The 12,775-nt window shown below is 44.9% G+C and overlaps 1 protein-coding gene across 1 annotated transcript in view; it reads left to right on the top strand.

Moving 5' to 3' along the window:
* Window positions 1–5,747, top strand: part of LOC119394643 (ATP-binding cassette subfamily G member 4) — a 37,129-nt gene extending 31,382 nt beyond the window's left edge. The window contains exons 11-15 of the mRNA XM_049415927.1: window positions 571–648; window positions 1,155–1,323; window positions 2,124–2,224; window positions 3,569–3,724; window positions 5,394–5,747. Coding sequence (XP_049271884.1) covers window positions 571–648; window positions 1,155–1,323; window positions 2,124–2,224; window positions 3,569–3,724; window positions 5,394–5,747 — 858 coding nt within the window. The remainder of the gene's footprint in view (window positions 1–570; window positions 649–1,154; window positions 1,324–2,123; window positions 2,225–3,568; window positions 3,725–5,393) is intronic.
* Window positions 5,748–12,775: the final 7,028 nt, after the last annotated feature.

Here is a 12,775-nt window from a genome sequence, read left to right as displayed (position 1 = left end):
CGCCACGAAACTATATATCGAATAGAAAATCGACAAAACCACCTGCTTTTATGATACGTGCATTCGGTTAAGTTAAAGTGGCATTCTTGGGCCTGGTTGAAAAAAATTGCACTTCACTTCTGCATTGATGCATATATGAAGCTAAATTATCTAAGTCGTGCTATATTTTAAGGTGCTAATGCAAGACACTTGTTAGAAAAGGCACTGGTGCGTAGTGATCAGAAGACTGCTTTAGTTAAAATTTAATAATAATCTGAGAAAATATAAAACATCGTAGATTGTATAACTGGACATATTTACAACTCTTGTTTCAAGCTAAATATTCGAAGCCGTGAACATACAGATATATATGCTTGTTTTCTTGTTTTTCTTTTTAAGCTGCCGGCTCGCAAGATATATTCGAAGTTTCTCGTTGTGCTCGTCGCTTGGCAACAGTGCCATATTTAAGCATTACGAAGGGATTAAACTTGCCTCAGAAAAAAAGTTTTGTCCAGAATAATCTTTATTTTGTATACGCCTATTTAGAGTGTGCAGCATATCCTTTCCTTATGCTTTTTTCTTTTTTTACAGAGTCGCGCAACCGTTGACAACAAGGACCTCTTCTCTCTCCTTTTCAACAGGTTTATCTTCTACACTTTCCGCAGTTCGGTAAGTGCGCTGCCATCTACTCTTTTTCTCATACTAAACTAAAAAGGCTGGCTTAATTCACCTTTTCCTATTGTAATCCCTTAGATACAAGCGCACCTGAGCTGTTTAGGTAATGCTTGGTTAGATGAGAACAAATGTTCATTAAACACAAGATGTATCCTTCAGTTCATAAAAAAAAAGAGTTAGCAAACAGTACTAACTTAAGACTCCATGGTATACCTATAGCAGGGATGTAGCCTTAATCTGGTGTCAAGGTTTTGTCAATATACAACTCGTATTCATCCAGGAAAACATGACTTCTGAGAACATTAGTGGTTTCCTCCAAACGATGATATTCAACCAAGTTGGGTATATTTTCTTCCAGCTGGTACGATGAACTTGATATCAGTTGTTGTTTCCGAAGGAACGAGAACTGCGCTTGAAGTCATCCCCTCCTATACCTATGATCATACACGGTACCGTTAGCTTCCTGACGCGTTCTCACAGTCCTTCCTTCTGGTGCGCAGGTCTACATGTCGTACAGGCAGTTCATCAATATCTCGTTCATCGTCATCTTCGCCAACGTGTTCAACTCGGTGGGCGTGGAGCACAACTTCACCGACATGAACGTCGCTTTCGTCTTCCTCTACATGTCCGGCATGTCTGCATTCTCACTCATGAGCGCCACACTAAAAAGTGAGTACGCCCGCTGAACGCTTTTTCACCTTCCGATCGAGAGTCAAGGCGGGGAGGGGGAGGATTGAGTGAGAGTGAGTGAGTGAGTGAGTGAGTGAGTGAGTGAGTGAGTGAGTGAGTGAGTGAGTGAGTGAGTGAGTGAGTGAGTGAGTGAGTGAGTGAGTGAGTGAGTGAGTGAGTGAGTGAGTGAGTGAGTGAGTGAGTGAGTGAGTGAGTGAGTGAGTGAGTGAGTGAGTGAGTGAGTGAGTGAGTGAGGATGGAGGTGTGCAAGCCATAGCAGCTGCATTCCGAGTCACATACACTAAGCGATTGCTGTGATCAAAATATGAAGTTTATTTACCCACATTTCATTCTAGCAGTATACTACATGTCCCCGCCCGAACCCCTCCGCCCCTCCCCTCCACCCAACCTTTAATCGATAAGATAAGGGACCAAGGGGGCGACGCCCCCCTCCCATCTTCTAACAGCAGCATAATAATAGCTTTAGGGTTTTACGCCCCAAAAGCACGATACGATAATGACAGACTGTAGTGGAGGGCTTCGGAAATTTTCACCATCAGGTGTTCGTTAACGTGCACTTAAATTTAAGTGCACGCTCAAACCTCCAATAACAATAACTGATGCTTTTTAAGTACGGGTTAAATTTTAGGTTCCGGTCTTATAATATACAGTAGAATTACAAGTATCACGTTACTCTTAGATTCCGACACAACATGATTGTGTGAGCGGCGCACTTCATGCAAAAGGTGTGTATGAGGATGGGTGGCCCGAGTGACGCCGTGCTGTTTTTTGTGATTCAGCGCCTTTGCTCATCCAGCATGCGGTCCACGAGCAGCGTTACTCTCTCTACGGGAAGAAGATCTACTTCCTGGCTCGGGTCATGTGTGACTTCATGTACGAGGTGCGTTCCTGAGTGGTAACATAACTCTTTTAATAGTTCATTTCCCCTGTGATTCGAAGATAAGGTTTAGCGAGCAGTCGGAAAGCAATTAAAAAAAAAATCACAGTTTCGCCGCAAGGGCGAAGCAATGAATGCGATAGCAAGAAACTAATGATATACGAAGTGAGGCTCGCCAATGGATACTCTCAGTTTGAACAGCGCTCCTGTTGCAAAGGCGGCCGAAGCAACGAAGGAAACTAGCGTGCTTCAAGTGTCGAGCTGTGACATTTGATAGTTCGCGCTCATCTTCTGTTTGTTCGTTTAGCGGCGTCGTTTAGCGGCGCTCCGTAACGTGAGCGCGGACATCACGGTGAAAGCTTGAAACATCCCTCTTGCCCTCACCACAAGAAAACCGCGCGAGCAGACAGCGGAAGGCCAAGGTTCTCCTTGAGCAAATATAAGAAGCGAGCGAGCTCGCCGACGACTTTTAAATGCGCCCGGCGCGCTCCTAGCGCCATCTCGCTGGTAATGAAGAAACGCTCCTAAGCGCCGGCCATCTCTGAGTCCGTCCAGCGGTAAAGGGTGTGTATATAACGCTCGCCGTTAGCTACGTGGAGGACCTGCGTTCCGTGGCGTAGTGGTTGGCGCCGCTCGCTGCGGAGCAAGAGGTCCCTGGTTCGATTACGCGCTTCGAAAGCATTTTTCGGAATTATTTTCTTTGGGGCTTTTATATATATATATATACATACTTATACATATACGGTGCATGACGGCGACGGCGACGGCAAAATACAGCCGAGACTGTCCATATAATTGCTATCGCAATAAAAAGTTTAGTCTTTTGTTGCGAGTTTCACTGCTATACATATACGCTTGAATTTAAAAGCAGTCCAGGTATTCGGAGATTCATTGTTTCCTCTTAGTGCACACTATTAGCAGTAGCTCAATTTGTCATCGTATCGGTAATAGTTCCCACGACAAAAAGTGATTTTGCTTAATTTCTTTTGTGGTTGCGCTCTTTGCAGCAGAAAAAGGACAAACACATTCGACGGCACTTAGGAAAACATTACTGGCTTTCGTTTTTTTTTTTTGAATCACAAAAAAACATATTTTTCCTTCTTCCATTTTTTTCCAAAAGAATAATAATTCTTGGGGTATTACGTCCCAAAACCATGATATGATCATGAGATGCCATAGGGGATGGCTTCGGAAATGTCGACCACCTGTGGTTCTTTAACGTGTACCTAAATCGAGGCGCGCGGAAATTTTTCCCTTCATCGTGCATGATGAATTTTCTGTGATATAGCAACGTTGAAAAACATTCGTTTTTCCCGGAGCTGATCGTTTTACTTAATTGGAACGCAGCTCATGTTCTCGGTGTCATCAGGAATCTTCGACTACTACCTGACACACCAGCCGAAAGAAGAGAGTCGCATCTTCTTCTTCCTGTGCTTCGGTCTCCAGGTGGCCGTGCTGGGAGAGGCCATAGGCACACTCATCGGAACCATCTTTGAGTACGAGGCAAGACCCTCTATGTTTCATTGCGACATAGATTGTCAGGGTGACTCCTTGACTTAATTCATATGCATGAGAGTATGAACAGCAACTTGTGCTGAAGGAAGCGAATTTTAACAGAGCAGCCGCACGTACGTTTGCTTCATGTCAAAGTGTTCATGTAAGACTTGGTCTGAAGTTTGGATAAATAAGGCCTCGGGATTTTTTTTTTCGGGGGGGGGGGGGGGAGTAATTGTACATTCGCAGCTATACTATACGTTTAACCAGGAAGATGTAATGGTTCCTTAAGAATGGATCTGAACTAGGTTGGAGGTTTAAGCGCCGTATAAATCATCTTTGTTGGCCACGTATATTATACAGGCAGTGTTGTGTACAAGTGTGATGAACATTCGGCTACAAATGCTGATAGGTTTATTGCCAATTCACTTTGCCCTTGTGCAAGTAAAATGATGTCATTGCTAAACTCCTGACACTGTAGTTCGCGATTAACTATGAACCGTATTCACAAATTGTCTGCGCCTAAAGCACCTTTTGTAACCAGTACATGGCCGGCCGGTAATAGTAGCTAAGATAAAGTTTAAAAAAGGCGCTTCCCCATGAAAAAAACGTCTTGCTCTTACGACCGTATAGAAATGGATTAGAAGTTCACGCCGATGAGTGGTACAAATGTCAAGCGATAGCGCTTCGCTAGTTGCTTACATACGTGGTCTGCTATTTGCTCACGAGGGGATCCGAGGAAGATTTTTTTGTGCGACCGTAGTAAATGAAGTCAGGCAAAAGCGTATAGACAAAAATGCTCGCTCAATGTCTTACAAAATCTGCCATAGGCGTGTGCGCAGGAAGACAGGGGCGGTGGGGGCGGAATTGGGGGGGGGGGTGAGGGGTGCCCCCTTTCCCCCTCTCCGCGTATTAACCAAAGGGGAGCGCAAAGTCTGCCCCTCAGTCGGACCTGCCTCGTCATCGTTTAGTGTGCCGGGGTAGGTCCCCACAGGTTTTTGATAATGGCGGCCCATAATTTTGCATTTCAAGAACTGTTTACTTGCTACCTTTGACCTCGTGAAGCCGGGGACCAAAGGCAGGTCCTTTTGATAAGCACGTCATCCTTTAATATTGATTTTTGTATCCATCGCGGAGCTTGTACTCTTGCGGAATCGACCAATGGCGAAGAGAGGGGAGGGGGCGTAGTGAACCTTCGCTCCCCTTAAGGGTGAACCCTGTGCAAGACTGTGAAGGCTGCTTTTTTTCGTCTATATTAGGTGCAGCATTTTATTTCGTTGAGCTCACCCCGCATAATATGTATAATGCGGCATTGGCTCCGACATGCGTCAGACTATCTTTTCATCCAGTTTCCCGTCTATTTTAGCCACTTCTCCTGCATTTCAATTAAAATGTAACAGCTCATTTCCGTTCTGCATTATTTGGCTACATCGTATGATTTCGTTATACTAAATATACATGCCATGAGAAGTTTATAAACAGGGCGTGTGTACTGGAGCGGACGTTTCGACAAGTGGACTTGTCTTTTTCAAGGCTGCAAGACAAGTCCACACGGCGAAACGTCGGCTCCAGCGCGCACTCCCCATTTATGGATTTATCATCGCAAACTTCCATCTTCCCCTTCCTGCCTTTCTTTTAAATATACATGTTGTCACTCCTTCCTTTTCATCCTCTTTAGATGGGCTGCATGGTGGCCCTCACAGTGTTCGTCTACTCGGTCATATTCGGCGGCTACTTCTTCACCAGCAAGCAGCTTGCCAGCCACGTGATGTGGCTGCCGTTCACGTCGTACCTTCGCTACGCCTTCAGCGGCACCATGACCGCCCTCTACGGCTGGAAGCGAGGCAACCTCACCTGTCCAACAGAGGCCAACAACACCTGCCCATACGCCGCGGCAACAGACGTGCTCGCTGCGTACTCTGTTAACGAAAACGAGTTCTACATCGACCTGGTGACGTTGTTCGTCGCCATACTAGCCGTCTGGATCGTTGCCTGCCAGTTGCTCGTGTTCAGAATCAAGTGGCGCCTGTGAGGTTGAACGCTTCAGTGCTCAATTTTACAAGAAACGCCCAAGGTGGTGATCACGGGGGTCGTCGTTGTGGCCATGTTTGTTGACCGTGTGCTCACAATCTACCCATCAGTCCCTTTAGGACATGTAAAGGAAGCGGTAGAATAAAGGCCTGTTTTTTTTTTCTCACTGTTTCTTGTCCTGCATAAGTGAGGAGAAATTTCTCTATATTTGGAAGTACGTGAAATACGTAAATACATAGAAGCAAAGTTCACTCTAAGGCGGGGAAAAGGGAGTTACAGGTGGGCCCTCCATCTAAGGACATTTTGACACGTCAATGTACGCTTGGTGACTTACACAGGACCCCCTGGTGCATATGTAACAAAACATTATACGCAAATCGAGTATCAAATAGAAGCGGAGTATGACCACTTGTGACACTTCGTTACGTTGATACAGAGGAGAAGAAGGATTATAATCCTTGCATGCTCAGCTTACAAACTTAATTTCTTCAGTAAGCGTCTTTCTATTAAGAGGCATCAGGCAGATTCTGCGTATTTTTTTCACGATTCAGCATTGGCGAATGTGGTCGGGGACGTCAGCCATTAGACTTAAGACAATTTGGAATAATATAGTCGGATCACTTGTCAAGTTGATGGACGGACCTGACATCCTTTTATGCACATTAAAATAATAGTACAAAAGCTGTTTTAATCGCTGATACATGATCACTGGCATCAAAAATAGGGTTTCGCAAGCTAACCTGCAGCTGAAATCTTACGGTTGCGCCGGAAGACAATAATTTTGGAAACTTTTATAACACGTTACCTAAGTTAAGCCTTTCTGCTTTTCTTTGTATTTTTAACGAAATACGGAGAGACTGGCCCTAACTTGACACGGCTTAAGCTGGAAGTGAAATTGATGGCAGTAGTTGGGAAGTGTTCATGTGCCTCGCCTCTATTTAGGCGCATTGTTATCTGCGCCGAGCGATTTATATCTTCCCAAAGGTAATTTCACACCACAGAGGTAGTTCGAGCTCATTCTTGTTGTGCAATTTTAGTGCACGTCAAACACCACAAGATGGTCGAAATTGCCGCAGCCCTCCAATACGGCGTGCCTCATAATTATATCATGGTTTTGGCACGTAAAGCTCCAGATACTATTATTAGGCAGGTTTTCACTAGCGAGTCATTACTTTGGCAACATTGATGTTGCTGTGGTTGACACATAATGCGTTCGTGGGAACCCATGACGTATACACACGCAAGCCCACTTATATTCACGCCGACGTTGTCACGCTACAGCGGCTCGTGCAAACAGAGGTGGAGTTGTATATTAAAGGCGCTTGATTGGGTACGTAGTTTACAAAGAGATGCACTGGAGGTCCATAACGAGTGCCCGGCGTCCTGTAAAGCTAAGTGACCGCGCAAAGTGCAAAACCAGCGTGCCGATGGCGTGAAACCAACGCTGGCAAAGCTACACGTGAACTGTCAAACTCTTCGAAGTTCCACATGCAAGTCCGTCTTCTTTGTAAAATATTGCCTTGTCGGCCCCATAGCTGTTGCGTACCTTGTGCATTGAATGGACAACCTTTTTAGGGGCGAAGCTCCTTATAGACGATTTTCCACAGCGGCGCACGGGCGCTGCCATGTTTGATCACGTGATCGTAACTGGCCTTCCCCCAGCCATTTGCCCCAGCCAACGCATTGGGCGAGCGAAGCGGCAGTGGCTGTACCACACAAGCTGGTTGCAGCAGGGTGTAAACAAGTCACATGCTTGCGCAGCAAAACATAGTTCTACATGTAATCGCCTCAAAGTTGAAAACGTTGAGACATTTGCGTTTGTTTGGTACGTACTACGCCACAACGATAAGCGATATGTTTAATCTACTTCGTATTTATGGTGTATGCCTTTAATTGTTGTATTAGCAACCGCCAGTAGCTGGGGTTACAAGCTAACATGGCAGCACCCATGCAGACGCGACAGCCCGCTTCGATCCGAACTGGCGCTTGCTACTTGCCCGTTGTCCTCCCAGCAATAAATGAATGGCAAAATCGGCCATCGCTTTGAGTCAGCTCACGCTGGAGAAAAAGCGTCAGGTATGCTTTGTCTTTATTATTGCGATCAGCTGCGTTTATTTAGCCATGCCTGCTAAGCCTTGCCTCCGACAATATGAGAATGAATCTTGGAAACACTACAAAATACCGACGAGAACATTGCTCTCGAAGCTTCAGGACGCGAATATAAAGCAAATAAATGCGTAGGTTTTGAACTTACGGGCCACACAGCGCAGGACGACGACGTGATAAATTCGAGGCGGAAGGAAACTGCATCCACAGGTGCCGCCATGTTTACTTTTCCGGTGCTGCCGTCTGCTCGCTTTTACTCGCGTGCGCGCAGACGCTATGGGAACGCCGAGCAGACGACGCGACGCGGATGGAGACATATTGAGGAGCACTGCGAAAGGCCACGGCAGGGGGATGGCCATGAAGACGGCCACGGTAGGGGGACGGCCACAGTGCGGTGGCGCCATCTAGTTTTCATTGAACAAACCAGCTGCGGAAAATCGTCTATAGCGGCACCCGTTCGTCCCCTGTATGTTGTGTGTAACCAGTCTTAACGCTAGTACCAGATCTTGACCTCCAAGGTGGTGCCGGTGGGTGATTTCTCCTGTGCGTTGTTGAACAATAAAAAATTCGCAGCGTGCGCGTTAACTAAAAGCCGACTTCTTCTGTCTCTCATTCCCCATTAGCAGCCATTGTTTACCTCCAAGGTAGTGCCTGGTGAGATTTCCCCTGTGCGTGATTAAACAATAAAAATTCACAGCGTACATGTAAAATTAAAGTGAGCTGCAAGTCGCCATGACTCTCATCGACCCTTTAGTATAAACCGGCCCGATCTCACGTCGTTGATGATGTACTGGGCGTGAAGCTGCGCGACGCCGCCGCCAAGATTCTGCCGTACGAGCTTCGCCCCACTCATCATCATTCACCCCGTGGATATGCTGTGGAATTTTTTCCTTCCAACTGCCTAGAAAACACCGTGGTGTTTAATGAGTAGCGGTTGTCATGCACATCTTATTAAAGCTTCATTATTTTGAAAGGCTTCATAGGAAGGCAGTGCGTGACGGCGTTTCTTGTTTTCAGAGTCAGCTGCAGTTGCTATTGTGCTGTTTCAATGCGTGCAGCGTTGATGTTTTCAAGTCTTGTTGCCCATTAAGGTGTCTAGGCGAAAAAGTTGTGTCGGTGAGCTCCCTGTTCAAACCATTCTTCTGGCAGCCCTACAGGCGGCTAAGTGCAAGAAGATATATGCATTATAGTTGTTGGTAGAGAATAGGACACTACAGCCACGAGGCATTACAACTGTACTGCGATCACTTGTGAGGAGCTCTTCAGGGTGTGACGTGTTGAACGTAGTTTTTGTCGCATTCTCATAGCGATCAAACTTAAATACTATACGCCAGAGGCTTCTATTGAATTTGAATCGCAGTAGGAGGGGGGATGGGAAAGGGGCGCGAACGAAGAAAACAAAGCCAGTTTGTTTCAAGGTTTAACCGTGGCGAAAGAGAATAGTCGGGCACACTGACCACAGCGGTAATGACCGAGCCCGGAGTCCACTGAAATAAGATATTTCTTGTAACGGAGGTCACATGGAGCTCTGGAGGGAAAACAGGTGTGGGAATACAAACGGGCGCTAGCTCGAACCTGCGACCGCACAACAAATTAGTTGGAAAACATCTGTCTACAGAATTAATGGAGCCTAGAGAGAAGAGCGGAAGGGCTGATAATAGGAAAGCACCTGTTTTCGTTCGATCTCTGTGCACTAGGTTCTGTTCTTAGCTACCTTCCTTGCACTGCGACAAAGTGCGTGTGTTTACTTGCGCATGTGACAGCATGGACATTCACTCGAGCGCAACAGTGTGCGTATGCCTCTGTGTTTGTGTGTGTGCGCGCGTACACGAGTGCTTGTGTGTCACGAAAATTAACTAATAGTATTTTTTTCTAATTATTTCTAATTAGGACAGAAAAATAACCTAACACATAAGTGCAGATGATAGCCAGGAAAAATTGTGGGAGACCATGGTCACCCAGAATTCTTCGAGGTAAGAAAAACTACTTTAAAATTTGAAACACGACGTTGCGCTGGAAGCTTGCGTTCCATACACTAAAAATTTTATAGCATAATCTGCATACGCGATGACACCCATTCCCTGCTGTCATGTTGGCCACGTTGCCTGAATTCAGATTGCGCTCGCACTGTATACAGCACGTGTGCTAGGGACGCTAGAGCGATAAGGCAAGAACAATAAATAAATAAGGGCAGAGCGTACCAGCAGAGGAACTTCGTTTCTTTTTTTATTTTATTCATGTGCTTCCCCGGCGTCTTTCCCTTCACATGGGAATTGCAAGAACGCAAGTGCACAGGTGCAATTGGACGACGATTTCGAAATTGGAGCTGAAATGGGGGAACCTTGTTGGAAATTTAGACACGGCTGCCAGTTTTCATCTTCCGTCTGTTTTGCTTTCGCCTATAGATTGCCCTCGTATGAGGGAAGGCTGGAGACGCGACCATGCTATGCGTAAGCTTATATACGTTTTGCAGTTGTATGAAACAATGAGTGCAACGGCGCATAAAATATAAAAAGATTGGAGCGCAGGTGATCAGGACGTAGGAAGGCTTATTGAGATAGAAAGGAGCGGTTATTTATTTTTCTTTTCTCCTCGGAACAAAAGGAAAGGAAGGGTTAATAAGCGCATATGAATGAATGAATGAATGAATGAATGAATGAATGAATGAATGAATGAATGAATGAATGAATGAAACTTTATGTCCACTGAGCAGTTGCAAAATGGAGGAGGGTGATAATTAAGTCGTTAAAAATGGCTTGAGAAACCTCACCCCCCTTACAAGCAGCGAGATAAGTCGGCAAATCATGCAGCAAGAAGCAATAGAAATAACAGTCAATAAACGCATAATTTGTAGCTGCATGCAGGCACATACGATACAAAAAAGCGCCGTTTACGCCTATACATTAACAAATGCGTAGGGTATGCTGTGAGAAAATTGTCAGCAAGAAACAAGCAAAGGCAATCACAAGATAAAACAGTATATAAAAAATGTATCCTCGTACACGTTTTAAATAAGCCAGTAAACGAGATAAGTAAGTCACGTAAGGAATATGGCAAACAAATCAGACGTTTTAATCTGTGAAATGTATACCAAATTTACAAAGTTCATTTAATAAGCACGGTAAATTATTGTTCAGCGTTCATAGGCCGTAAGGGGAATGACAACACGGAACTTTCTATAATTCGGCCATCCGTGTGTTATAGGTGGCAGTGCGAGTTTTTAATGCGTTCGTGCGCCGTACAAAGGTAATCACTCGACGTCGATATAAGCCATCATGTGATAATGTAATGTGCAGCTGCCGTTCTGCGTCTACACATAAACAGACTTAAATAAAGAGCAATTTTCAGTGTGGTGTGTGTACAACAAGATTAGAGCCACGATGACTATAATGCAGAATCCTTGAGCCTAGCCTGTTTTGAGCATGCCGATGACTATAGGCCTGGCGACAATTAATAAAACATGCAGTGAATGGGACATAGTGGATATGCGCGTGCAAGATCGATACTCGTGCTCTTATGAACAGTGATATCAGATGGAAATATGCTTGCGCTTTTCGCAAATATACCTGGTGTGTTGTATAGAGCAATATTTCCGAAATAGCCACAGCTTAAATGCCTGATACGAATTCAAGGGCCTATACTGAACTATGGGCGAATGCAGTAGCGTGACGCAGGGACTCACTGCAAATTGCACAAAAAGCAATACCGAAAAAAAAGCAGCCTCAAAGAACTTTGATCATCAATATCGAGGTTTGTAAAAATCGGTTCACCGTAGTGTCTGCAACATAATATGTCACAGTGAACACAGTGACAAGATCGGCGTTAGCATCTGATGATAAGTCATCTTTTCCATCGAACTTTTTACGTAAATTCTTCTCATTTTTCTCATTATCTCTGAATACAGACCGATTTTTAGATCGATTACAAAACCGTTTCGACACGTCTATTTTTATATGTTAGTCGGTTTTGGAGCAATTCCTTGCAAGTTTTCGCTGTGATAGCTGTCGCGGAAGTCCCCACGTAAAGTGTTTTTCTTCATGTTTGTTATAGCTCCTTGACGCATCATAATATTAACGCGTTTACAGTTATTCACATGAAAACGCGAGCTAGTTAACGCTACTAAAACACGTTGTTGCGCATTTCTTTTTCCCGGCACTTTTACTGTATGATTTCGCTTCGCCTGCTTAGCCTGCGTCCCAACCAATCACTTTCAGCCGTATAATTAGAGATGCGGGATCGTGATCTTGCTAAGGATGTTCCACTTGTTCTTTTATTGTTCGTGTTTCACTTTCCTGTGACTGTACATTTTTTTTTTCTCTGTGTTGTTCTATTATGCGCGAATAAGGCGACAGCATTCAAATTGCTATGCGTTTAACCAAATTCTTTGCTGGACTTTTTGGTTCATATTTTTGGTTCATATAAGCGCTAATGCACTGGTCAAGAGTAATGACGAACTCTGTTTGTACACGTAACTCCATCGCGAGACAAAGTGCTCCGTCCCTGTCTTTTCCGTTGAGGTATATGAACGTGTTAGACCAACACGACATGAACTTGGCTTCGTTTTATAAAAGCGCATTGCTGCTTCATTTAACGCCACTGCTCCTCCAACGCCGTACGGTAACACCAAATAGAGTAACACTTCATATGTAGCTGAAATGAGAAATCACCGCATCGTTTCTGTTCTGACGACTTAGTCTTTGTCGCGGTACACACTGCGTCTTTAAACTCGCTGTGAATAGCAGTTACACGGACGTGTAATCCTTATGCCCATTTTAATGCGATAGCACCTCACGGCTCATTATGAGACCCGCTGTCATGAGAATTGCGTCTTCTTAACCTAACTAAAAAAAGTATCCATACTGAGGATTCGAGCCTCTGACCACTTTTTTCTTAATCGAGAGTATTAGTTATTCATAAAAAGAG

The sequence above is a fragment of the Rhipicephalus sanguineus genome, chromosome 5 (assembly GCF_013339695.2).
Source record: "Rhipicephalus sanguineus isolate Rsan-2018 chromosome 5, BIME_Rsan_1.4, whole genome shotgun sequence".
NCBI classification, from domain to species: domain Eukaryota; kingdom Metazoa; phylum Arthropoda; class Arachnida; order Ixodida; family Ixodidae; genus Rhipicephalus; species Rhipicephalus sanguineus.
Note: the sequence above shows the minus strand (reverse complement) of the source record. Positions and strands in the feature narration are given on the sequence as shown.